This window comes from Mesoplodon bidens (assembly GCF_964165515.1).
Source record: "Mesoplodon bidens genome assembly, chromosome: 13".
Taxonomy (NCBI): Eukaryota; Metazoa; Chordata; class Mammalia; order Artiodactyla; family Ziphiidae; genus Mesoplodon; species Mesoplodon bidens.
The window spans coordinates 17,656,653-17,682,904 of record NC_138169.1 but is presented as its reverse complement, the minus strand read 5'-3'; the positions used below and the strand labels follow the sequence as shown (position 1 = coordinate 17,682,904).

Genomic DNA, 26,252 nt, shown 5'->3' with positions numbered 1-26,252 from the left:
AAACAGAAGTAGAGTCACGGATGTAGAAAATAAACTTATGGCTACCAGAGGAAGGTGGGTAGGGTGGTGAGGGATAAATTGGGAGATTGGGACTGACATATACACACTACTATATATAAAGTAGATGACTAATAAGAACCTGCTGTATAGCACAGGGAATTCTACTCAATACTCTGTAATGGCCTATATGGGAAAATAATCTAAAACGAAAAAAAAAGAGTGGATATATGTATATGTATAACTGATTCACTTTGCTATACACCTGAAACTAACACATTATAAATCAACTATACTCCAATATAAAAAAACAAACAAACAAAAAAATTCCCTGAACTCCTGCAATACACACACAAACAGTACCTAATGGTCCAAGGATGTAAGGAAAGTAATAGCATCTTTAGCATCAAAGGACATCATGTGATCAGGTTTACTCCAATCAACCCATTACAAAGTTTGCTTTTCCCCCCTCCTCTTTGCCCCACTTTCTAATGGACTACTCACCGTAAGGGGGAAAAATGTACTTTATAATTGGTTCTCAGTAGTCTCTGGGCAATATATCAATAGCAGCCTGTTTCCCACCTCTTTTTGCCTTCAGGGGTGGAAAGAGTGCCTCCTTTCCGTGGAGCAGACAGGTGAGTCCATCCCACACCCTTTGTATCCTTTATAAAGCCTAGTATAGCCCACATTGTAGGTAGTAGACCAATTCTTGTTTAATAGAATGATGAATAAGTTACCTTCCTCTCTTACGTAATAGGAAAGCTGAGGCCAGAGAGTTTATTTTTTTTAAATTTTGACACACTCAGCTTCAAAAATAAAACACAAAGAAAAGCATTCCAAAGACAAAAGTGATTTTGTTCATATTTTATATTGGAATATCTTAACTGTGGAGATTCTAATGTGTCAGTCTTGGGGGGATCTTAGAAGTCAGTATTTTAAAGTTTCCCAAATGTTTCCCATGTGCAGGTTGAGTGAAGTCCTGAGCTAGAAAACCGCAGAATGTTTCCCAAACCATATTGTGCAACAGAATCACCTAGGATAGTGCCTCTCAAACTTTAATGTGCACACAAATCACTTGGAGATCCTGTTTAAATGCAAGTTCTGATTCAGGAGGTCTGGGCTGAAGCCAAGATTCTGCATTTTCTAACAAGCTCTGGAGTTTGCCGGTGCTGCTGGTTCACGGATTATACACTGAGTAGCAGCAAGGCCCTAGGATGTTGGAGGAAATAAAGATTCCTGAGTCCCACTCTCGGAGATTCTGATTCGCCTAGTTTTTAGTGAGACTCAACAATCTGCATTTTAAAAAGTTCCCTAAGGTTCTTCTGATGCCCAGACGGATTTACCAAAACCTGGGAACCAATCCTGGCTCATTAACCCCTTGTGTGACCCTAAGCAATTCTGTCCTCTGTATAGGTCTCATTTTCCTCCTCAAGGATAGATAAGTTGATTTCTTAGGCCCTTCCAGCTTTCACGTTTAAGGAAACCCCCAAAACAGTTTAGGGCCAATGGCGGCCTGAGTCTGAGAACTACAATCCCCACAATGCCCTGTGCTGCTCCGCTCCCTTGTGGGATCTTGGAAGAAGATCGCTCCTGGAGGCGCTCCCCACAATCCTTTGCGGTGCTTCAAGGTGGCGGCGCCCACTGGTGCCATGAGCGATCTGGAGAGTAGCAGCTGCAGCAGCGATGCGGAGGAGCTGGAGCGGTGCCGCGAGGCGGCGATGCCGGCCTGGGGCTTGGAGCAGCGCCCGAGGGGCCCGGAGAAGCCAAGAGTCGGTAGGGAACTATGTTCGGGGAGTCTGGCCGAAGGGCGCAAGATCTTCCCCTGCGGCCTGAGAGGACGGATGGTGAGGAGGGAGTTCCTGGAATTCGACTTCTTTCCCCGAGGAGGCTCTAGGGTCTGGGTGGGGTTCAGAGTCAAAGCGCGGACAAGTTCAGCAGGGAGGGTTGTTCCATTATCCCCGTCAGAGAAACCAAGGCACCTGAATGTCTCTTGACTTTGCTTCCCTGGGTCCACCCTAACTGTCGCACCCTGGGCAGCTCACCACATCTCCGAGGTGACTGCGACCCTTACTGGATTTTCGCATCCAGCCTTTCCCCGCCTCCAACACTTTCTCAAGTGCCCTGGGGCTGCCAGCGAGCTGTGTCCTACACGTCTCTCTGACTGTGACTCCCTAGTGCTCTGGGAATAAATCCAAAACCCCTTAACTTAAGGGTACCTAATCCCGGACAGAATCCAGAGGGTCCGTGAATGTGAATGGGAAAAATATTTCATCTTTACTTTCATTAATCTCTCTTTGAAATTTAGCATCTCTTTCCATCATGCATGTGAACAACAAGCCACAGTAGTTTTGGTAATACCTGTTACTTTATCTTAACAAAAGTCGCAGATTTTCAAATCCCATTACAGATATATCAAAAATATTTTATTCACAATAAAATGTTGAAAAAAAATCATTTCCGCTCATCCCTGCTTTAAAATTACAGTAATTTTTAGACCCATCAGTAGATCTTATTTAATACATTAATGAAGAAGCACATGTATTAATAATATCCCAAATTTGGCTTTTTACTATTAACGATAACTGAATTTCAGTATCATTGGTTTTCTTTGTAATCCTATGTGTTACATTTTTTGCATCTAAAACATTCTGAGAAGGGATCCAGGCTTTACCAGACAGCCAGAGCAGGCCATGGCAAAGAACCCCTGCTTTTGTTGAAAATGACTTACAAGCCCTTTGGTAATCCATTCCTTGCCTGCCTGTCCCTTTTTGCCTTCCTGCCATACTGCACACTTCCCGTAGGTAGGCTGCAGACCATACTGTGCCCTCTCATCTGTGGGCACCATAACTGCAGTTTTCTCTTCATTTTCTACAGGCAGAAATGCCTTTCCATCCCCATCACTTACTAGCAGTAAGAAATTTGGGCAAGGTACTTAAATCTCACTGTACTTAAATTTCCTCATCTGTGAAGTGGGGTTAATGGTAGTACCTACCCCGTAAGGTTGAGAAGGAACTGAGATGATGTATCTGCAGTGCTTGGTGCATATTAAAGGCCCAATAAATAGCAGCAATTATGTGATCGGTCTCTTTTCATGGACTGCTTTCCCCCTCCTGTCTGACTCCCACTCATCCTTTAATACTACAGCTGAGACACCATCTCTTTGGGAAAGCTGGGTTACACGCCTTCTCTCCACCATCATCATACTTTGTGTGATTCGCTTCAAATATAATGCTTTCCTTTCTTCTACAATTGCCTCTTTATTTATCCTTTCTTTTTTCCTTTCATCCCTGCATCCCCAGCACCTAGAGTCAACTCTGGCCTGTACTTGATCCACAAATATTTATTGAGCGAGAGGTTACATGACGTGAACTTCACGAGGGCTGGTATCCCTTCACCATGGTATCCCCAGGGCCTACACAGTGGTCAGGAAAATAGTTCTTAAATAAATGAACTTGCCGGAAAGGCACCTCTAATGAGTGTGGAGGCTGAGACCCCAGCCAGACTCCCAGTCCAGTGATCAACATAACTGAGCCCCCTTCTTCTCTCTCTTCCACAGCACTTAGCACACAGCCAAGCACATAGTAAGCACTCAATAAATGCTGGAATCAAATTACACTTGCTTGTCCAGCACGGTGGTTAGGGGGGGACCTCTGGAGCCAGGTGGCCTGGGTCCTCATCCCAACTCTGTCGCTTATTAGCTGTTTGACCCTGGCTAAGCTATTTTACATCTCCTTGCCTCAGTTTCCTCTTCTGCAAAATGGGGATAATGGTAACCCCCACCCCATTGGGTCATTGGAAAGATTCAATGAGTTATACATGTAAATCACATAAAATAGTGCTCGGCACACAACTGATGCTATAGTCGTTTCTTCTATAAATGCTTTGGTGTTCGTTATTTTCACAGGTGCTGCAAATACTCAGTTGCCAACCACCCAGCCGAGCCTCAGGTACTGTGCACTTCGGGTTCACGTTTCACGCATTCGTTCATTGATATTGCTCCCCTGCTGTGTGCCAGAGGCTATTAGACCCTGGGATGTCAGTGCAAACCAGACACATGTCTTCCCCGCCCTCCTGGGGGCAGCTTCTGAGCTGGCAGGAAGTGAGGTCCTTTTCGTGTGTGTTGTAGACACAATGTGGATGAGCACGAACAAGACGGCAACGAGCTGCAGACCACCCCTGAATTCCGAGCACACGTAGCTAAGATGCTGGGAGCCCTGCTGGACAGGTAACCTGCCCTTATTCATGAATATGAAGAGTAAGGGCTCCCATGGCCTGGAAGCTCAGAGTGTGTAAGTTGGCATCGCGGCAAGCATGTGGCATCTGTCACCTCATCACTTTTCATAATCACTCTACCACGAAGGTCCTGTCATTGTCCTTCTTCTCTAGGTGTGGCAGCAGGCTCCCCTCTGTGAGAGGAAGCATTTGCTTGAAGTCACAGGGAGGAAGGAGCAGAGTGGCTTTGACTCCAAAGGCCCTGCTCTTAACCACTGTGCAGTCCTGCCACCACGAGAGGAAGAGGGGAACCCGAGCTCATTCCCACTGCAAGAGGGCAAAGGACCGACTGAATTCCTATTTCTTGGGTGCTTTCTGTATGCCAGGCACTGTGAGAATACAATCTGTAAAGATCCAGGTCAGCGTTCCCAAAATAGGTGCCCAGAAATGCGAGTCCAGGGTGTGGCTCTTGACAAAAGGGGTCCAACAGCAAAGAGGTGGAGAAATGCTCCACTCTGCATACCCCCGTGCCTGGGAGATTTAGATTCCTAATAGTGTATTCAAGGCCCTGAGAAGTCCTGCAGTAAAGAGACCTGTGTAACTTGGTTTAGCCCAGCATCTTGCGAATTCATTTGGCCACAATGCCTGTGTTCCATGGATGACTGATGGTGTGTCATGGGACGTGTTCTGGGATACGCTGCTCTACATCCATCCCCACTTGACAGAGCCCTCGCAGGGTTTTTGTCGTTGTTGTTGTTTTTTAATATTTATTTATTTATTTATTTGGTGGCACCAGGTCTTAGTTGCCACTCCAGGGCTCCTTAGTTGTGACATGCAAACTCTTAGTTGCAGCGTGCCTGTGGGATCTAGTTCCCTGACCAGGGATCGAACCCAGGCCCCCTGCCTTGGGAACGGGGCGTCTTATCCACTGTGCCACCAGTGAAGTTCCCAGCCTAGCATGTTTTGAAAAGGAGATTGAGGGTGTTCAGGCCATAGTCCTTCAATTTGAAGTAGTCATTGAAAAAGGACAAATAAGCCTTCCCAAAGTGCATACCAGCTGCTCTTCCCAGACAGAATGTTGGGCCAGGCCTCAGCAGCCTGCACCCCCATGGCGTTAGTGCCAGTCCCCCAACCTGGGAGTGTGTTAAACATGTTTAGGAAGGTCAATTAGCATCTCAACCCATGGGAGCGGTTTTTCTCCATATGACCGTTCGGCTTCAGGGTGACCAGGGCCTCCCTGGCATTGCAGTGATCCACAACGGATGCTTCCCTAGGTGGGAGTCCAGCAGGATGCGGGTTACACGCGTTCAGTATATTCCCTGCAGCGTTCCCATATTTCTCTCCAAAGAAGTGATACTCCAGTTGGTCCCTTGTGTTAGATCAGGGTTTCTCATCTTGGCCCTATGGACATTTTGGACTGGATCGTCCGTGGTTGTGCGGGGCTATACCATGCACGTAGGATGGTTCGCAACATCCTTGGCCTCTACCCATGTGATCCTAGTAGCGTCTCTCCACCAGCTGTGACAACCAACTGTGTCTCCAGACATTGCCTGGTGTCCCCCTGTGGACCGACGTTGAACCACTGGGTTAGATACTACCCGGGTCAGGGGCGGCGCCCAGTTGGGCCAGACCGCGTCTCCGCTCCCTCTCCCCAGACCGCGTCCCACACGGGACTTCGGGGAGGCCTCTGGCACCTACAGAAGGCAGTTAGGAGAAGCACCCAGTGCATTGCTGTGTTCGCTGCGAGGATGTTGCTGAGAGCGTCGGTCTCTGCAGTGCGAGGTGACTGCCCCGACAGCGTTCCCCCAAGACCTTCCTGGTCTCGTCAGTTCTCCCCACTCTCTCTGTGCTTCTAGAGGAAGGGGGTCCTGTGAAGCTCATTGCTTATCTTGACAACAGTAGTCGTCTTCAGCGTCGTTGTAGCTGCTGTTTACTGAGCACTGGCTTGCAGCCAGGCTCTGTGCTCAGGGCTTGGTATCCACGGTCTCATTTAATTCTTGTGACAGCCCTCGGAAGCGGGGACTCTTATTACTCGCAGTGTAGAGACGGGTAACACAGGCTCAGAGAGATGAAATCCCTTGTTAGTAAGTGACAAAATCAGGATTCAAAACCCAGGTCTGAAGTCTGAAAAAGGTCGGTGGGTTGTAGCAAAGTCAGTTTCCCGGTTGTGATAATGGACCCTAGTTACACGCAGTGTCACCAGGGGGAGAAACGGGGTGGGGGGAGGAGTCCGTGGATCTCCCCGTATTATTTCTTGGCACTGTAAGTCAATCTACAATTAGCTCAAGTTTTTAAAAATTTAAAAAAACCAAACAACCACAAAAAAACAGGTCTGCCCTGCTCTAGGAGCTGACCTCTGAACTGTTTTTTTCTAGACTGGTCATATTTCCCTTTTCGTGCTCGCTGCCAGGAAGTTCAGAACAAAATGTGTAGCCTCTGTCTAGCAAGTGTGTAGGGCTTCCTGGCCACACTTCTGGCTCTTTCTGTCCTTCCTGCTCTTGTTTTCTCTTTGCCTTATTTGAAATTGCACTCATTTTGTTGTACTGTGAGTATCTTCAAAACTTCTTCAGCACTTTCTGGAATAAAGTAGGGTTTAAACCAGTGTGGCACCGCAGTTTGAGCTGGCACTGTGGACATTTGCGTCCCCATCAGGCCGGGGTGCTCTCCGCCTTTGCACTTAGTATCGCATTACCCTACCCCCTCCACTTAAAGGGAGAAATGCAAGTTTTAATTAAAAAGAATGTCCGTTGTTACCCAGAATCTCATCTTAAATCCTCCATCTCTTCCCTTAGCTCCATTACCATCTCAGAAGCAGTGAAGGAGCCAAGAAAGGCTGAGGTACCGAGAGGCGTCCTGGAGGATGATGGTGAGCAGTTATACTTTCCTTTATTAAGAGCCTCCCATGAGTCTGGAGCTGGGAAATACGTTTTTGGCATTTTATCTTCTTTCATCCCTGCAGCCCCTGTACGAGGCATGTATTATGGTGATCCTGTTCACAGGGGAGAATCGTGAAGGGACTGGGGCTCTGAGGAATGCAGACACTGGCCCGAGGTGACCCTAAGCAGGAGCGCCTAGCCACTGCACCCTGCAGCCTCTCCCACATGAGTCTCTGTCCCCTGCCCAACTCATTAGCCACTCTGCGAGCTGCCTTAGGCGGGAGGCTCAGCTGCTGACTCCCTGAAGCCTCTGAGGGCTTGCTGACTTGATTCGGCAGCTGGCATCCCCTCAAGCACCCCATCCTCTCGCTGCAGCAGGTAGCAAGTGTGCCTCTCGTCCCACGAGGCACCGTTTTATAGTTAGACGGGAGCGCTGCCCACTGGACTGGGAGCCCCTTGAGGCAGAGACAGGGCAGCCTCGGCCCCTGGGGTGCCCCTGGCGGTGCTGACTCCGCCCCTGTGGGTTGCAGGCTTCCGCCTTTTCTTCACGTCCATCCCTGGAGGCCCTGAGAAGGAAGCTGCTCCCCAGCCCTGCCGGAAACGGTTGCCTTCCAGCTCCAGGTGAGATGGCACACCCACCCCTCAAGTTCCCTCGTTGTTGCCTGTGTTCTGTCTTGGCCAGTCCCCCCTGCCCCCCAAATAGCCAGGCCAACTCCAGGCAGGTCCAGGCTCAGAAGGAGCCCTGTCAGTAGCTGGAGAAATAGTACCTCAGTGGGAGGGGGAAGAGTTTCCACTGGGCATTGGCTTTGGATGTTTACTGCTTTCCGAGCACCCATCTTGTGCCTGACACTGCACTCCTGGGACATCCCTGTGAGGCCTGGGCTCTGTTAAGATCCCCATTTTATAGGTGAAGACACTGAGGGTCAGAGAGGTTAAGTCACAATGTGAGGTCACACAGCCGTGAAGCAGAGAAGCCAGTATTGGAACCCAGCTCTGCCTCACTGCCAAGCCTGAGTTCTCCAGCCGCCACCCTCTGTCCATGGCCTCTCTCTGGTGGTTTGGACTGAGGCAGTGAGAGGCGGCTTTGGGGCCCCATCCCGACTCCAGCTGACCTGGCCTGCCCTCCCATTGCAGCAGCGAGGACGGCGACGAGGAGTTGCAGCGCTGCCGGGAGGCAGCTGTGTCAGCCTCTGACATCGTCCAGGAGTCCGCCATCCACGGCCCTGGCAACATGGAGAAAAAGGCAAAGAAGAAGAAAAGGAAGTGGAAAAAGAAAGCCAAGGAGGACAGCACCAACCTTGCCCCCGCGGCCACCACCGCAAGCAAGGCCGCATCTGGGGAGCAGGGAAAGGAGTCCGCCGGGCTCAACAGAGACCAGGCGCCGTTTGGGACCAAAAAGAAGAAAAGGAAGAAGAAGGCAAAGAGGGCCAGTGAGACCTCCCCACCCCCATCAGCAAAGAGCGCAGCAGCCGTGCCTGCAAACTGAGCCCCACCTGTGAGCATGGGGCCCAGCTCAGGCAGCTATGGGGGACAAGGCATGTCCAGGCCCCGCCTCCCTCTCCAAGCACAAGGACTTGGCTAGCAAGTCTAGACTTCGCCCATGACTGGGGCTGGCCCAAGGGTCGGGGCAAAGAAGCGGTTGTAGGGTGAGCAAGGCCTGCCCTTCTGTGCTCCCACTGGGGCTGGGGCAGACCCGTGGTACCAGAACATTCTGTGGTCTCAGGAAGAAGGAGGGGCCTCCCAGTTACTGAAGGCTGATGGCCAAGTGGTAGAGCTTCCGCCGCCTCAGCCTGGTGTGGGAGGCGACCTGAAGAAAACGAGGGAGGGCGTCCCCGAGATGCCAAGCCCCAGGAGGAGTTTTGTGCATCTCCCTCCAAGCCACACAGACCTGATACAACATTGTCTGGAAAAGGAGAGAGATCCCTGCCTCCACCTGGTTTTCCAGAATTTTCTTTCTTCACATTGTGAATACACCATGCATGATCATGTCTCTGAGCCAACCAGATAATTGAAAATAAATTGTCGAGGGACCCAGAATGTAACAGAGAGATTTGGGTGCTGCCCTCGTGTCCGTGCTGCATCATGATGAGCCACTGTAAGTAAGCATCACACAGGAGGGGTCCTGCCTACACCCCCAGAAGTGTTCCCCTACCCCGGCGTCAAGACTTCAGGAAGTGTCACAGCACTCATGGCCTGGGGGATTCATGGACCCATGTATCCTGCAAGAAGGAGCAGAAGTTCAAGGTGAAGGTGAAGTGCTGGCTTCGTTGCCTGGCCTTGGAGATTTGGCAAAGCAAAGAAGACAGAGGTGGGATGTGAGAGTGTGTGTGCCGGCCCCATCCCTCCTTGGGCTCCTGGTCCCCTTCCACCGCCCTCTGCCTGCCCAATCCCATCTGGGCGATGTGTGGACAAGCAAGATGTTTCAACATGTTCCTCATTTACTTTACTAAAAGTTAAATAAATGTACAGGCTCTCCCTTAGCCGGCTGCAAGCTGCAGGGGATGCCAGTTCTCCCCTGGCTCCTTCCTCAGTCCAGGATGGAGGCAGTCCACTAGGGCTGGGTTATCTGCAGCAGCCCCAGGGAGATGAGCCCTGGGTTGGCACGGCTCCCTTGTCCCTCAGGACCTCAGCCTCCCCGGGGTGGGGGGCTGTGAACGCCTCCCGTCAGCTAGCTGGGCTCCAAGCTTCCAGGCGGCAACCTCTCCTCTGGTCTCGCCTCTCTTCTCCCTCTGGGCCCCTCAGCTCTGCCAGCTGCCCGGCCTTACCGCCTTCTGAGCTCAGCAGCTTCTCCCCCAAAGCAGGGAAGAGTCTGCTGCCCCCCTACCTTGACTTGGCACCAGGCACAGAGTCACGGGTCTCCCATAGGAGCAGGGACAACACCTAGGCCTGCGGGGGTGGGGGGCTTTCCAGTAGAGGCGAGATGCCAGGCTGGCATCAGAAGGTGTGATGCGCAGGGGGACAGATGTCCAAGAAAACGGGAGGTCATGGCGGCCGGGGAGAGGGATGGCTCGGGACGAGGGAAGCTGGAGAGGCCTGTTTTCCCCAGGCCCTGGCACAGAGGAACCACTCAGGCGATGCTTATGTGAGGGAAGACAGGTGGGTCCAAATGGGTGTGCGGGTTAAAAGCAGGAAGGGGGGCTGGGTGGAGTGGCCTGATTGGGGCACAGGTGACAGAATGGGGCCACGTTGACCTATGACCTCTCTCCCAGCTACACAGGCTGGTGTCCTGAGAAGTGTGGCCGGCAGTTCCCTGCGGGGTGCCAGGGATCTCCACAGGCCCGGCCTGGGGGTACCAGAGTCCAAGGCTGCCCCCTTCTGTTCCAAGTGACAAGATTTACCCTGAGCAGCAGGGACAGTCCCTCCCGAGTCCCACCAGGAACAGGCTCTGCTTCCGAGCTCTGCATGGTTCCCTCTTGTGCATTGAAGCAGCCCTCCTCGGGTTGGGGCGCCTCAGAACACCCCCCTTTTCTGAGGGGAACGGGGTGGGGACTGAGGCACAGTTTTCCAGGGAAGAGCAGCAGCCTGGGGGCAGTGAAAGTTTTGCAGGCTCAGATGTCTTGGTCACCCCTCCAGCAGGCTGTGTAAGCTCCAGGGCCCATCCCCTGGGGAGGCCGTGTCCATGGTTACTGGGAGGAAGAGGCCATCTGCGTGGAGATGAAGGTCTCAATGACGCTGTGGTTGGACGGCAGCAGGTGACCGTGGCCATTGGTGGAGTCGGAGCTCTGGTACAACACCAGGCTGCTGGAGGACACTGCAGAGGCAGAGGAGGCGGCTGGCTGCCTGCCACGCCCGTCCCGACCCCTTCCCCCGACCCCTCCCCCCCCACCATCCCTAAGGGGTACTCGGGATGGGAAAGTGGCACCTCGCCACCTCCTGAATCTCAGCAGGTGACCGGACCCCAGAGTCACACCTCTGCCCTCGCGCCTTGTTAAACCTCTCCCCCCACCGCCAGGCTCCAGGGCCACGAGGGAGTGGCCTTCCCAGCACATTTTAGTGGGAACATCACAGAAGCGCTGGTGAGCCGGCGTCTTGGTTAGTTTTATGCGTCAGCTCGGCTGCCTTTTAGTACCCAGTCACTGAGCCAAACCCCAGTGCAGGCGTTGCTGTGCAGGTATTTTGTAATGTGGTTAACACCTACGTCAGTTGACGTTAAGTAGAGGAGAGTTCCCTTGGTAATGTGGGTGGCCCTCATCCAATCAGTTGAAGACCTCAAGAGCAAAGGCTGAGGTTTCCTGGAGAAGGAGACTGCAGCATCACCTCCTACCCTGAAGCTCTCAGACTCGCCAGCCCTCACAGTCGTATCAGCCAATTCCTTAAATATATGTGTGTGTGTGTGTATTCCTATTGGTTCTGTGTCTCAGGAGAACCCTCAAGAGAGTATGAATGGGCTTTGAGTTTGGACCTGGGTTCAGGTCCTGGCCCCACTACCTAGTGGCTGTTGGAAGCACCACCAAGTCCCTCTCCTCCTTGAGTGCTTTCTCATCTGTAAAACGGGGATGCCGACACACACCTCATGGGTAGGGCACAGAGCCTGGACCACGGAGCCCTCAGTGACTGTCCCTCTAGCCACCAGGGCTGGATGGAGGATGCTGAAGCTCACACTTAGCAAGTGGCTGCCCTGGGTCTCAGAGCCCGGCAGCCTGCCTCCAAAGTGCCTGCTCTTCACCCTGACTTTGTGGGCTGCAGACTCAGGTCTTCAGGGAATGGAAATGTGTGGGTTGGGTGGGTCGTGGTGGGCTGGAGAGCCCACACTCTGTGGTTGCCATGGGGCAACACGAGTCCTTCCGACTTTGCAAGAGGAGCCAGAAGTCTATGAAAACTCTTAATTTTTAACTGTTGGCAACAAATTCAAAAAAATGCTAAACCCTGAGCTAAAGCAACACATCCATGAGTCACTTCTGGTCCCCAGCAAGCCCAGTTCTCGCCTCCTGATCACCCCCTACCACCTCTTCCGGTTATCTTTTCCTCAACTGGGTTAATAGATGTTCCTGTGAGACAGGCCCATTTCCTGTGGTTTCACACCCCCCTCGGCTCACGACGGGAGCACAGCTGCCCCTTCGCATTTACCCCCTCCCTGCCCCCTGTCTGCTGCCCACAACTTCCTCCCCAGCTATGGGGACGGCAGGGCTGGGGCAGGGAAAGGCCACTCACCAGTGGGGCTGGCGCTGAGCCGATGGGTGGGCTGCAGGTGCTGGATGCCAGCAGGGTCCTGGCTGGGGATGTGGATGGTGGCGGCCTGGGATGCTGGTGTGTGAAGCCCGGACTCACTGGAGGCCTCAGCGTCTGAGGTGAAGACCTGGCAGAAGGGCAGCTCTTGAGCCCCCAGGGTGTGCACTGGGGCAGGACCCAGGGAGGGGCCGGGGCAGGCCTGGGCCTTACCTGCTTGGTGGGCGTGAGGCTGGCCAGGGCGCTCAGGTTGCTGGTGTCGGTGATGAGCATGGTCTGCGGAAGCAGGCCAGTGTGGGTGTACTGGGCCACCTCGGGCTTGTGGCTGTAGAGGGCTGGCCGGGAGGCGGGGAGGAGAGAGGAGGACACAGACTTGGCACCTGGGCTGGGCTGGACCCCTCCCAGGAGGGCCTCAAGGTGGGGGGCTCGGGGGAAATGGGGCGTGGGCCTGGTGAGCAGCCCAGTGGGGCAGTGGCTGGGGACTCGGGGCTGATTTCCAAAACTGGGAGCTCCAGGTAGAGGGGTTGGACGCTCTCCCCAACCGCAGGGGCCTGCTCCGCCTGTCTCGGTGGAGAGGAGCCTGGGCGAGGCCAGGAACCCAAACCCAGCTCCTGCGGTCACCTCGAGAGGACAGGTGAAGGGCAACGGGACGCACAGGTGCTGTTAGGGCACTAAGTACCGGCCTTGGAGGGAAAGGCCAGGGCTCCTGTTAGGGGTTGAGGAGGGGGCAGCATTTCTGCATCTCCAGGACCCCTCTCCACAGTGTAACCCAGAATTTCACCTGCAGTCTCCAGCCCCACAAATATACACACAGATGCCAGTAGAAAACAACGTAAATCACGTATTCTCACATGGACCCAGATGAAAACACAACCACCCACATACATGCATAAATGGTGCCCTCCACCAAATACACAGATGTTCATGTCCACAAGCCCTTATCCAAGAGTCCAAGTTCCAGAAAGGTCTGAAAGCCAACAGGTTTTTGTCTGGTTGGCACTAGAGCTCATTTGGTGGCAAAATCTGACCTGAACCTGATGTGAGGCTGGGTCTTTATTAACCCACTTCGTGGAATTCTACATTTTGCTGCAGGAATCATGGTGTTTGATGACAGGGTGTTGCCCCAAGCCCTGCTGGGAGTGTTGTGTCATTCATGGTGTATGCACCACATTACCTTTCTAAAAGCTGAGAAATACATATGGCCCCAAGGGCACACGTGGGTGTGCACACACAAACACCCACTCACACAAACCCACGTGCGTGCACACGCAGCCACACGGATTCACACACAAACGTATTCCAGCCCACAGACGCTCACCTGAGCACCCGCAGAGCCCCCGTCACAGAAGCACTCACACTTGTATCAGACACACACACACAGACCACAGCATCTGCTAAGCCGCCCCCTTCCCCTGGGCTCAACGACAGCCAGCCTCTCCCACCACCTCTCCCAGCAGGGGGGCCGAGGGGTGCTCACCATGGGGGCTCTGCAGCTGGGCCATGGTGGCCATGAAGGGGCTCTGGGCCACGTGGCTCTGCACGGAGGGCATGAGCGGCTGCTGGTAGGAAGGGTGCAGAGGCTGCGAGAACTGGACGGGCTGCAGGGTAGTCAGGCTGCTGCCCATGCTGTTGATGACCGGCACGCTCTGTGCCTGCGTGGAGGCCAGGCCTGGAGCGGGAGGGGCAGGAGTCAGCCAGACCTCCTGCCGCCTCCATGGCCTCCCCAGGCGCAGCCCTGACCCCCAGGGGCACCATCCCTCTCTCCTAGGGCCAGTGGGTTGGAGGAGGGGACAAGGTAATCAGGAAACAGCCTTGTACTAGGAACCTTCACTAAGTTACAGCCCTGGCAAGTTAACTCCCCCTTGAGCTGCTAGCTCGTCATAAGGGCAGGGGGGGTGTCAAACTAGGGTCCCTGGAGCCCGGGGATTCCACAGCAATGCAAAGGCCCTGGGGCTTAACTCTCTGTACCCAGCTCCCAGCAGCTCCCTGTCTGTCTTAAATATTGAGTTTCTGCATAATAGTTCTGAATAAAGTTTTTCTGGGCTTTTTAAAAAAAAAAAACTGAAACCGAAAACCTAGAAAACTTCAGTCCCCCTTGCTCTGCTCTGGTTTCCCATAGCTGTTTTCCCTTTTAAGGTACTACATAACTTATGAATTGGATTGGCCAAAAAGTTGGTTCGGGGTTTTCTGTAAGCTGTTAGGAAAAACCTGAACCAACTTTTTGGCCAACCCATACTCTGCTTATTGTCTGCCTCCCCACTTGGGTGGCTGAGATTTGGGGCTGTTCGGTCCACTTGTGTATCACCGGTGGAGCACAGAGTGGGCACTCAATAAATACATGAAGGAATGAGTTCCAGTGGCTCGTCCTGCTCCTGGATTCTGTGGGAGCCCCATGAGCCCCTCACCCAGATGCCCCCATCCACCCCACCAGCTTACCAATGACCAGGGTGGAGGCGCCCGTGTTGGTGAACGTGGGGCCCAGGGAGGCAGGCTCACCAGGCCCTATGGCCATGACCCCGGGAAGCGAGGCCATGATGAGGTTCTGGGGCTGCTGGTTGAGGCCCGGGGATGTCTGCTCCAGGCTGTGCAGTGCTGTCAGGGTGCTGACAGGGGGCAGGGGGCCCCCAGTGGCCGAGACCTTGGAGGGGAAGCCAAACTGAGTCAGGTGGGGTCCCACCCTACCTGCCTGGGGACTGCTCCAGAATCTCCCAGCCAAGGGGAGATTGGCCGGGGGTGGGGGATGGGGCGGGACACTCACCAATTTGGCTTCTGTGCTCAGCAGACTGTGACTGGGCTCCAGGCCCGTGGGGGACACTTGATGCAGGGGTGCAGACACTGTCACCAAGGGACCACCACTGCTTGAGGGCACTTCCGCCCCCTCACTGGTTGCAGGCTGTCCATAGCGCACTCCTGGAGCGGGAGCAGTGTCCAGCCTCAGCACCCCACTTCTCTGCCCGCCTCCATGGCCCCCATCATTCCAAACTGCATTGGTTTGCGCAGACCCCTCACCCCATCTTTATGCAGCCAGCAGACTTTGCTTGAGTGTCCACTTCCTGCCAGGCCCTGTGCTGGTTGCTTCCAACTCCTTGAACACAAGTAGGTGCTCAATAAAAGACAACTGAGCCAGGGTCTTTCCTGGCGGTCCAGTGGTTAAGACTCTGTGCTCCCACTGCAGGGGGCATGGGGTTTGATCCCTGGTCGGGGTAAGATCCCGCATGCCGTGCAGTGCAGTGTGGCCAAAAAAAAGACAACTGAGCCAAACTGAATTGACGGTAATGAAATTAAACCACAGCAAACTGAGTTGAATAGAATGAACTGGAATTAGTTGAATGAAACTGAGTATCATTGAATCAAACCAGAAATGAATTGAAACTGATTGAGTCGAATTGGATTGAAATTGAACTGATACAAAATTAACTGAATTTCCTTGAAATACATTTAGTTAAACTGAATCAATTGGGAATTGGGTTGGATCAAACTATTCCAAATTTAAATGAATTAAATTGGATTATAATGAGTTGAACTGAATTGAGTTGAACTGAGCTGAAATGAATTGAGTTGGTTTGATCTGGAATGAGTTGAAGTAACTGAAATCAAGTGAGGGTGGAGTGAATGGAGTGGATGGAATGGAGTACAGTGGGCGAAGCTGAGTGGTGAATGGAATGGAGAGGGGTGGAGTGGATAGAGCAGTACAAATAGAGTGGAGTTGGAGCCGTAAGGAAGTGCTAAGAGGTTTGGGTGGCTGCTGCCACTGGGCTGGTGCTCCCCAACTCTCCCACCCACCCCCATATTCCCTCTACCCACCATCCCAATCCCCCTGCCCACATGGCACTCACCGTGGACCTTACCGGGGGAGAGGGCCGGTGGGGGCAGGCCAGGGGAGCCATGGGCAGGCAGCGCAGGGCCTGGGCCAGGCCCTGGTGGCGGCCCGCTGTACGTGTCCATGGCCAGCTTGTGCCGAAAGGCTTCTTCCTTGCGCCGATTGGCAAACCAGTTGTAGACGCGCACCTCTGTGACGAGGTTGGAGCCCAGCCCCTGCGCCTGTGACGGTGACACCCCCCTCTGGATGCACTCCGCCCTGCAGAAATGGCCACTCATGAGCCTCTGGATCAGGCACAGAAGAACCCTCCCCTGGGGCTGGGGGGAGGGTTCTGAGAAGTAGGGCTCTCTACCTGAGTATTTGCTGAGGCTGGCAAACCTGGGTTCTGAGCCCAGTCTGCTGTGCAACCTTGAGCAAGTGACTTAGCCTCTCTTAATCTCTTTAGTTATAGAGTGAGCCCAGTAAGTGTAGGGTTGTAGTGAGGATTAGTGAGACGAGCAGCCACTCAAGGGCTGCTTGGGTTGGTGCGGGGTGGGTGCCAGGAATGGAGCTAGGTGTCAGACACTGAACAGGAGCTGAGAACGCCTGGGCCAACAGCAGGAGCTCTCAAAACCTGGGGAGCTTCCCTTGCCTTCCCCCAGCCCAGACCAAACCAGCCCTGCTGACCACCAGCCATTCTACCTGTTACACTCCTCCACCAGCGCCTCCCGCTCCTCCTTGCTGGGGTTCTTCTGCCTCTCGTAGGCCTGGAACAGGATCTGCTGGGATGCTGGGCCCCATTTGAAACGGTTTCTCCGACCCTTCTTGGTTGGTAGCTCATCGCCCGTGGGCTCTTCAATCAGCCCACCCTGCCCTGCGTGGGTGAACTCTGTGGGCACAGAGAGCCATTAGCAAAACACTGGCCAATCCCACCTTCCAGCATTGGTTCACCATGCTGGAACTGGTTCACCTAACCATTCCCGTGGTTCTTTCTCATTCCTAGGATGCTGAGCCAGAGGAGCTTACAGCTAGAACTTAGAAATCATCTAATCCAGTGATGACAGACACACAGCACACACACCACCCCTTTCCTAACCTGTGTCCAAGGGAGACATCACTAATCAACCCCTGCATACTTTGCTACTGGGCCAAGATACAATCTCACAGTCCTCAATACAAGGCTCCAGGTAAGCATCAGCATTTGTTCACATTTGACACATATGCCATCCCATTTTATAGTTGAGGCAGCTGAGGATCAGGGAGGTTAAGTATTTTTCCAGAGTCGCACAGTAGAGCAGAAACTTGAACTGTATCTCCTGAGTAGATTCTGTGCTATTTTCAACATTCCAGACTTGAAAATCAAACTTAAAGTATAAGTATTAGCCAGGAGAGAAGAGACCCAGGCACTTTCTCAGCTGGTTCTTTGGTAGGAGGCCAGTTAATGGCGCCTCCAAATAACAGAACAGCTAGCAGCCCTTCAAAGAGCAGGGGAAATATGTATATAGCCAGTATATACATACAGTACCCCTGGAAGGTTACGAATGAGACCGGGAATGCCAGTGGCTGCCTTAGGAGGAGGACACCTAATTTTTATTGTAAAATCTTTACTTTCTTCTATTTTTTTTTTATAAATTCGGTGTGTATTACCTTGAAAACCTGGATAATTATAAAAGAAACATCAAAAACATTTTTTTTTTACACTTAGGCTCAAAAGTGTGGAAGTGCACTTAGGATTTTGTGGGGTATGAGGCCCGGGTAGTGAAACCCAGCATTCCCGGAATAACAGTGCACCTAGCTCCTCCCAGGTTTGCAGTGGAGGATTCCCGAAGCACACACCTCACCTCTGAGCCTCTAATCCTGCCCGCGCTTCTGCCTGAAACCCCATCCCTGCATCTTCATGGGTCAAAATTCAACTCACAGTTTAAGACTTAGTCAAAAGATCATACTTCATACTGATGCCCCTGCCTCCCTGAGGAAGAGATTATTCTCTCCTCCTCCACCAGCTCAACACTTGGAAACACTTTCTGTAGTGCCCTGCCCCGGGCCTGGCGCACGGTGAGTGCTCCATAAACACTAGCTTTTGTTGTTGGCGTTATCACATTATAATACTTGTCTCACCGAATCATAATGATTTGTTCTCCTGCTTCCCCTCTACCCAGGGAGCTCTTGGAAGGCAGGGGCCCAGTTCACCCACCCAAAGAGGATGCCCAAGACCAACCCTCCTCCCCTCCCCCAGAGCGCCTTGCGCAGAACAGCTGATACATGCTGGTTGAATCCTCCCGACTTCCTCTCAGTCTGCCTGTCCGAGGAATGGGGTGGAAGGCTTCCAGCTCCCACCCTCGAGCTGCAGGTAGTCCCAGGCCCTGCCAGGAAGACAGGGCTGCAGTCGGTTATTACTTACGCTGGGCCACCTCTCGCTGCTTGCGGACGTACCAGGTGTACAGGGCGGCTCGCTTCTGCGTCTTCATGGGGGTGCCCTTGTTGAGGTGCTGGGACAGGTGGGATTGGTTGAGGCCGGTGGTGTCGACCACCTCCCGCTGCGGGATGTTGTGCTGCTGCAGGTAGGACTTGACCATCTTAGCCACACGCCATGGGTCCTCCCTGGCGGGGGGCGGGGGGACAAGGACAGGCTGCTCAGCCCAGGGTGGGTGCTGGGAGCCCTGTCCACCCGGGGGGTGAGGATGGTAGATGGAAGCAAGCGTGGAGCCCAGGAGCCTGTACCTAGACTCAGGGACAGGAGGTATGGGCACTCATGCCAGGACACAAGGACATGGGGACAGAGACTTGCAGACACATATACGTGGCAGACATGTGGACACAGGCCCCAACCAGTCCCACACAGACATAGGAACAGATAAATCTTTCGAAACACGACACACAGAGACATGGACACAGATGTAGACACAAAGAGACTCCCCCTGGAAGCTGCACAAGCCAGATGGGGAGGGTGCTCATCTTTGTGCCTCCTTTAAAGATCCCCCGCCATTCTACCTAGAAATGTTATTTGTGGCTGTGTCTTAACCACTGTGAGAGACTATAAACACCTGGAGGGCAGGAACTGTCTAGTTCTCGGCACCCAAAATAGGCCTGACATAGAGTATGCCCTTGGTGAATGCATGAATGAATGAGTGGATGGATGGATGGATGGATGGATGAGTGGGTAATGGGATGGTCAGTGAATTGATGGTGGATGGTGGGTGAGAGGATGGATAGATGGGATGTTGATGGGTAGATGTTAGATGGATGGGTGGATGGGTGGGTGGATGGGTGGGTGGATGGATGGATAGATGAGAGAGATCTACTGGAAAAAATTGGGGTCTGAAAACAAGGAGAGAAACATGATTCTCCCACTTTACATCCAGGGCCACTGAGGCTCAGAGCACTGTGTCACTTGTATCTCTTGCCAAAGGTCACAGGGTCAGCCCAGTAGAGTCCCACCCCAGCTGAAAGGATTTGGTTCTAAGTCAGTCTGTCAGATAAAAATCACATAGCATCAAAACGCCTCCTGAAAATCTGCACTAAACCCTAGATGGTGGCGCAGCCAGTCTCCCCACAGCACTGAGGCGGGTGGCTAATTTCTCAACAGAGTCCCAGGTGAAGGGGTTAGGGGTTGGCATCCCAAGGCCTTGTAAGAAAAATGAGCGTGTCTGAGCACGGAATCCCACTCTGTGGGCTCAATTCTCTCACTCGAGGGATTCAAGGGGACCTGAGGCCACCAGTGGCTCGATCTCCTGTTCTCTGCTCACTGTGGGGAATGGAAGGGGTCAGGTTGCCTGTACAATATAAATTCTTCTCTCTCCCTCTTCTGCTGTGTCTCAACCCTCCTCTCTTCCCTTCATCCTCTCTTGAGCTTCTATTACAACCATGTGTCAGATACAACAGTGCTGAAACAGGCAGAGCTGGGATTTAAACCCAGGTCTGTGCGATCCCAAGCCTGTGTTCCCACAGCCTTGATGCAGCAGTTTGCTTCTAGAATTGAGGCATATGTGACAAATGGCGTGTGTAAGAAGTGATTCATCTCCATGTCGTTTGCCACAGCCAAAGATTGGAAACAACCTAAGCATCCAGCAAAAGGATGCTGATTAACCAAATTGCAGTGCCTCTGTACAATGCAGCCATAAAAACCCACTGAGAAAGCTCTGTACAAGCCTAGATGGAACAGTTTGTGTGGTAGGTCTACTGTGCTATGTGTGTAAAATTTTAAGTGGGATAAAAGATTTCTATGTATTTGCTTTGTTCACATGAAATACCAGAAGTATACAGAATGAACTGGAGTCACTGATTGGATGCTGGGGACAGGATGAGAGGGGAGGGTTTTCTCTGTTACTCTTCTGTACTTCATAAATTATGTATCAATAATATAGTATCATATAATATACTACATATACATATATAATGTTTAAAAGTGACTTGTGAAAAAAAGAAAAGAAAAGAAACCCCCCAGTGCTCTGAAGCCCACCCCACACTGCCTTCTCCCCTGCCCCTTCTCTCTTTCCTCAAAACACCAGCCTCGCCTGCGTCCTTGACAATGCCCTTCTGAGACATGAGGGCACAGAGCCTTTCATCCACTTTGGCCCTCTGACTTCCTCCTTTTTCTTTTATCAGCAGTCCCCATACAGGCAGGGAGGAATGGAAGGTGGGGACAGATATAGTTAATCAGCAGTCGGTCCAGCAAAGTCCCATTTGTGTAGAAATAATAGCCATGAGAATTCATGTTTCTTGAGTATTTATGGTGAGCCAGGTAAGGGCTGGTCATTTAAATCTTACAATAGCCCTGGGAAGTATGCCCATTTCACAGGTGAGAAGACTGAGGCTCAGAAAGGTGAACACTTGTCCAAGGTGACTTTGCTGGGACTCAAGAATATTTCACTTTCCTGAACCCCCCAACCTCTCCCCAAGCCCTATCTCCCTGCTTTGCTAGGAGCCTCTCCTCCCCACCTCCCCCCGGTCCCCGGGTGCCAGTCAGAGCTGGGAGGGAAGGGCAGGACAAAGTCCAGCCTTGTGCTCCGTGGCAAACATGTTTATCTGACTCCGGGGCTGGGCTGCCCGATGGCCTCCCTCCTCCCCCAACTGCAGTCATCACCCTCCTGAGAGATCCTCCCTCCCTGTCTGTTCTCCAGAGAGAAGGAGCCCAGTCTTCCTTCAACAGGGCCTCTCCTGGCTCAAATTAAAGACTTACTGTCTGTCTCTGTCCTTCTGACCCCATGTGTCTCTATCTGTCTCTGTTTCTCTCACTCTCTCTCCTTCCGTCTCTGTGTCTCTCTGTTTTCTGCTCTCTTTCTCTCCCCCCACCCCCACAGTCTCCAAGAACATGGCTCTTTTCAGGACATTTTCCCCAATGCAGAACTAAGAGGCCAGATCTCCAGGCATCTCCTGCTTTCACTCTACTGGGTTTGAGAGTTGAACCAACCTGGGTTCAGATCCCACCACTGCGGCCTCGCGCCCAATGTGCACGTGGCCCGCATCTCCCCTGTAACACAGCGGCAAATTCACGCCTGCCTCCCTGTTCTCTATTGGAAGAACTGAATGAGTTTCTAATAGGAGTGAAATGCTGAGGACAGGGCCAGGCACACAGTAAGTGCTCAGTAAGTGGAACAATATTGTTACCATCATCATCATCATCATCAGCGACCTAGTCCTGGGACGTCCAGCCCTACAGCAGAGGGAAGAGGGTCCAGGAAAGGTGAAGGTCTGCCCACATCCCCCTCCTCCCGCCTCCTGCCAGTTCTAGGGTCAGTCAGAGGTTCGAGGCCTTGGGCCTCTTGCTCCCTGGCCCATGGGGTTTCAGTGGGTCCAAGGCTGCAGAGCTGGGAGACCAACATGAAGGCCACTCATCCGGAGGGGGAGCCGAGTTCTCAGTGTGAATCCCAGCTCTGCCACTCACTCTCCGGGTGGCCCTGGGAAGTTTCTTAACTTCTGTCTGCCTCAGTTTCCTCAACTGTGATAGGGAGCTAATAATATTTCATAGGTTGTCAGGAGGAGAAAACGAGCTTAATGCACTTGTAAGCGCTTCGTGAGTCCTCGAGCACTACGCGGAAGTGGTCGATGGTGACATTAACAGCAAGAATGACCCAGGAGGGTAAAGAGGGAGATAAATGTATCAAGGACAGGCATGCCACTTCAGGGTGCTGTGCAAAGTGTGGGATTAGGAGGACCTGGGTCCAAGTCCTGGCCTTACTTCTTTGTAAGAGTTACTTTGGGCAGGTCACTTTGCCTCTCTGAGCTTTAGTTTGCTCATCTGTAAGATGGGACCACTGATAATAGCAACTGTTCGTTGCATTCACATGCTTACCCTGTGGGTAAGCGTTATGATCAGCTCTGCCTTGCAGAGAACACTGGGACTCAGAAAAGTGAAATTGCCTGCCTGCGCAGAGCTGGGGTTCAAGCCCAGGTAAGCTGGCCTCAGGGATGTCAGATTGCCCCACCTTGGACACTGTCTTCCTGGGTCTCAGTGCCTTGGTGCTGCCCAATGGAGAGGACCAGAGACCCTCAAGATTGAGTTTGAGCTGCTCAGGGACAGGAGGGCCCAGGAGGACACTGAGGAAGGAGCCCTGGGAACGTGTTACTCCCTTGGCCATTGCAGCAGACATCCCCAGGGCTCAGAGATGCCTAGTCCCTCATTCATTCATGCTGTGTGTCAGCACTGGGCTGGATATCAGGGGTCTGAGTGGTGAACAAGCCTCTGGAAGAGCTTCTGTTGTCATAGCAGGAGATAGAAAACAGACAAATAAGGTAATAATAAGTAATGATAAGTTTCAGGGGAAAGTCAATGAAAGTAGTGGAAGAGGGAGTGACTGTGGTGGCATTTGAGCAAAAAGAGGAGAAGGAATTGACCGTGGGAAGATCTGGAAAGGTTTCGGGGAGAAGGTACAACACATGCAAAGGCCCTGAGGTGGGAATCAGCAAAGTGTAGTGTAACTGGAGGAAAGTGAGGGAGGGAGAGAGGTCCCTCAGGAAGAGATCAGGGAATCAGGGCAGGGAGTTTGAATTTTACTCATTGTCCAGGTAGGGAAACAGAGGCAGGAGGAGAAGACACTTGCCCAAGGTCACACTTGGTCACACTTGGCTTCCACGGGAAGCCCTGCCTCTTTACCATCCTTTCCAGCCTCAACCTCCCCCACGGGCCAGGCCTTCATGGGGGTCCCCTACCCCTCTGCAGCCTGTGCCCTGAGGCCCAAGGCCCCACTCTTTCCCCTCGGGGCGTTTTCAGATCCCTTTTGTTACCTGAACAATAAGTAACCCAGGTAGTTAGTTATAAACCCCGCAGGAACAAGGAGCTGGTTGATAATTTATAGCAACATCTCAAATTTAAATGGAAAGTAAATAGCATGCTGTTAGCATTAAAGAAAACCCAATCGGGGCGGGAGGCAAGCACTCCAGCCTCCTCGCAGCTTGGGGCGCCTCGCTCTCTCCCCAGCCCATTCTCCCAGCTGCGCGTCAGCCCCTCTCCCCTCCCGGCTCGTCCGCTCCACTCTGCTTCTCCAGGCCTCTCTCTCCATCTCCCCTGACGCCCTGTCTCTTCCTCCATGTCTCCCCTCTCTCCCTCAGCTTCCAGGTCTCTGCTGGTCCCCAGGGAGCACTTTGACCCCTGCTTCCCGCTCGAGTGCTGTGGATCAAGCCTTTCCCTCCACCCATCATCCCACCAAAGGGGCTGCTGATCAAGAGGCCCCACCCAGCCAGGTAAGGCCTTTGGCACTCCCTGCCCCCACTCCCCCCCAAAGGCCCCCAGTCCCATCTGGGACCCTGAGCAGGTCTGGCCCGGCCCCACCCTTGTCCGGGTTGCCCTCACCCTGGGTCTGGAGATGCCAGACTATTTGCCCCTCCCCTGCAACGCGGCAGGGCCCTTTGCCCTCCTCTTCCTGCCAAGTTAGGGGGCCCTGGCTACTCCCCTGCCTCCTGCCCAGGCCCTCACAAGACCTGGCAGGCCCTGAGAGCTCCCTGAGGCAGGGATCCAGCCCTCCCCATCCCCAAGCTGGGATCAGGACCTTGGACAGAAAAGAGGTGGTCTTTGGGACTCTTCCTCAGAACCCCCAGCCACCCCCAGCTGGCCCCGTCCCCGGTCATGGTGATTGAGGGCACCAAAGAGAGTGGGTGTGGAGCCCCAGCTGGGTGGCCTTAGTCCAGCTCCATCCCCCTCTGACCCTCAGTTCCCTCATCTGCAAAGCAGTTGTCCCCAGGTGCCTCCAGAGGTCATCTCAACATTACCCGAAATGATACCTGTGAAACCTCAGCACGTGCCCACCTGGCTGTTAGGATGGAGGTTACAGAGCCTTAGGGGAGAGGCAGTCCCTGCAGCCCCCAGGTTCCCCTTCCCTCACCTCCAACCTCCCCCACCCCTGCTCCCTGCGAAGTTGGTTGGCTCAGGCTTCCCCAGGCTACCAGCCCTCCAAGTTAATGATCACAGGCCTTATCAGAGCCTTTTGCCATTTATAAATTTATAAAACAAAAGAGAAATAATAAAGCCCGTGGGTAATTAGTAACCAGGTCAGCTCTGCTGAGGAGAGGGGAGGCATCGGGCTCAGACCCACCCAGTTCTCCGGGAGATGGGGAGCCAGCCAGTGGGTGGGGTACAGAGTGGGGAAGCTTCTAATGGTACCCACTGGTGAGGGGCATGGCCTGAGGCTGTGCCGGAAAGGGGAGCAGCTCCCGTCCTAAGGCTCCATTTCCCTCAGGTAAGAAAGACCTGGGTTCTGCTGGCTGAATGCTTGAGTTCCAGGGAGGCCAACTGGGGCCCCCAAAACCTCAGCCTGGGCCCCCCCTCCCCACTGGTGCATCCGGGTGCCTAGCAGGGAAGTTGGGATTGGGGGATTAGAAATGGGCAGGGTAGCTAAAAATTCCCTGCCTCCCCACCCACGTTGTCCAGGGACTAGAATCGTGGACTCTCCTGCTTTGTCCCCATCTTGGGGCTCCCCTGGGGCATGCCCCACTTCCCAAGCACTGGGCTGAAAGCCTTGGCTCATGGAGACTCGGGACCCCGCAGAGGGCCGGGTCAGGGGCTGGAGGCTCCAACCTCCGAGCTAGGACCCCACCCCACCCCCGCTTCCAAGCTCTAATGGGCCCTGTCCCCCTTGCCGACAACCAGCCTAAAGGCTACAGCCCATGGGACTCTGGACTGGCAAGGGCTGGTCAGGAGCCGAGGCTGGGCCCCTCCGGGCTCCTTGGGAGCTGGGGACAGGGGAGGGGTCCTTACTGCAGCAGGGTCTCCACCACGGCTTTCTGGTGGGCTGCCTCCTCGGGGCTGAGGTTCTCCAGCTCTCTGAGAATGGGCGGCGTGAAGTCTTCCCCCTCGTCGTCCGTCTCGTCCTCGGAGCCCCTCGTCTCCCCCAGCCCATTGGGTAACTCGGCCAGCTCCCCTCGACCGCCACCACCGCAGGACTGCCCCTTGTCCGGCGGGCCGTCTCCGGCCAGCAGGTAGGGCCCCGGCTCACCCAACGCCTGGATCAGCGCCTCTTTGCTCAGGCCTGACTCGAGCAAGGCCGCCAGGAGCTCCGTCTGCAGCTGGCTCAGTTTAGAAACCATGGCTCCACCAGCGCGGGCCACGCGGCCCAGGGCCACTGAGCCGGCCGCCTCCCCACCGAGTGGGCTGGCTCCGTGCTGGCCGGCCAGCAGGCAGGCCCAAACCAGGCTCCTTGCGCCCGCTGCCCCCCCAAACCCCACTAGCCAAGCCCTGTGGGCACCCCCAACCCCCAACCCTGGCCCCAGTGGCCAGTGAATCAGGGCCCCTGCCCGCTCTGTTTACATTGGAGCTGGGGAAATTCTCCAAGGTTCATATTTATCCATGTGCTTAGCGAAGGGACTGAACTTTGGACTTCACCCTGCAAAGTGCAGGCCTCATGGCAGCGCAGAGGGATGGGGAGCCGTGGCCTTCCATGGGAGTGGGCAGAGCGGAGGGTGGGGGAGGCAGCGGTGGGGGGCCCAGGACAGCTGGGATGGAAGGTGCTGGGAGCCGGGGAGGCCTTCGGGTGACCAGCATCGGGTCCCTCCCCCAGCGACCTCGTAGGGGGCCAGGCTGAGGCAAGAGAACAAAAACAGCCTTGGGAACAGAAGCAGCAGAGTTCTAGGCTGTCGGGTCAACTCTCCTCAAGGGCAAGGCTAGGACACATCCATTTGAAGACCCCCCCCCCACTGCCAGCCCCAACATCTGGCCTCCCAGGAGGGAAAACGTGTCGACTTAAGTCTACTGTGGGCTGGGTCTGTAACGT

The 26,252-nt window shown here is 53.8% G+C and overlaps 2 protein-coding genes across 3 annotated transcripts; one reads left to right on the top strand and one right to left on the bottom strand.

The window, feature by feature from the left end:
- Positions 1-1,607: 1,607 nt before the first annotated feature.
- LOC308627223 (protein CUSTOS) lies at positions 1,608-9,565 on the top strand. The gene is made up of 6 exons (XM_081253044.1): positions 1,608-1,770; positions 3,902-3,944; positions 4,124-4,222; positions 7,002-7,075; positions 7,616-7,706; positions 8,220-9,565. Exons 1-6 carry the CDS (start codon positions 1,647-1,649, stop codon positions 8,569-8,571), a joined length of 783 nt encoding a protein of 260 aa, XP_081109170.1. The 5' UTR covers positions 1,608-1,646; the 3' UTR covers positions 8,572-9,565.
- Positions 9,566-9,701: 136 nt separating this feature from the next.
- HNF1A (HNF1 homeobox A) lies at positions 9,702-25,699 on the bottom strand. Of its 2 annotated transcripts, none has more exons than XM_081253042.1 (10): positions 25,241-25,699; positions 18,452-18,651; positions 16,753-16,939; positions 16,088-16,329; positions 15,010-15,161; positions 14,688-14,889; positions 13,729-13,920; positions 12,465-12,586; positions 12,237-12,381; positions 9,702-10,836 (listed from the first exon to the last, which is right to left on the bottom strand). In XM_081253042.1, the coding sequence occupies exons 1-10, from the start codon at positions 25,567-25,569 to the stop codon at positions 10,709-10,711; spliced, it is 1,899 nt and encodes a 632-aa protein (XP_081109168.1). In that variant the 5' UTR covers positions 25,570-25,699; the 3' UTR covers positions 9,702-10,708. The 2 variants fall into 2 exon arrangements, with proteins under 2 accessions (XP_081109168.1, XP_081109169.1); XM_081253043.1 differs by having other exon boundaries at positions 16,100-16,329.
- Between the last annotated feature and the right edge of the window lie 553 nt (positions 25,700-26,252).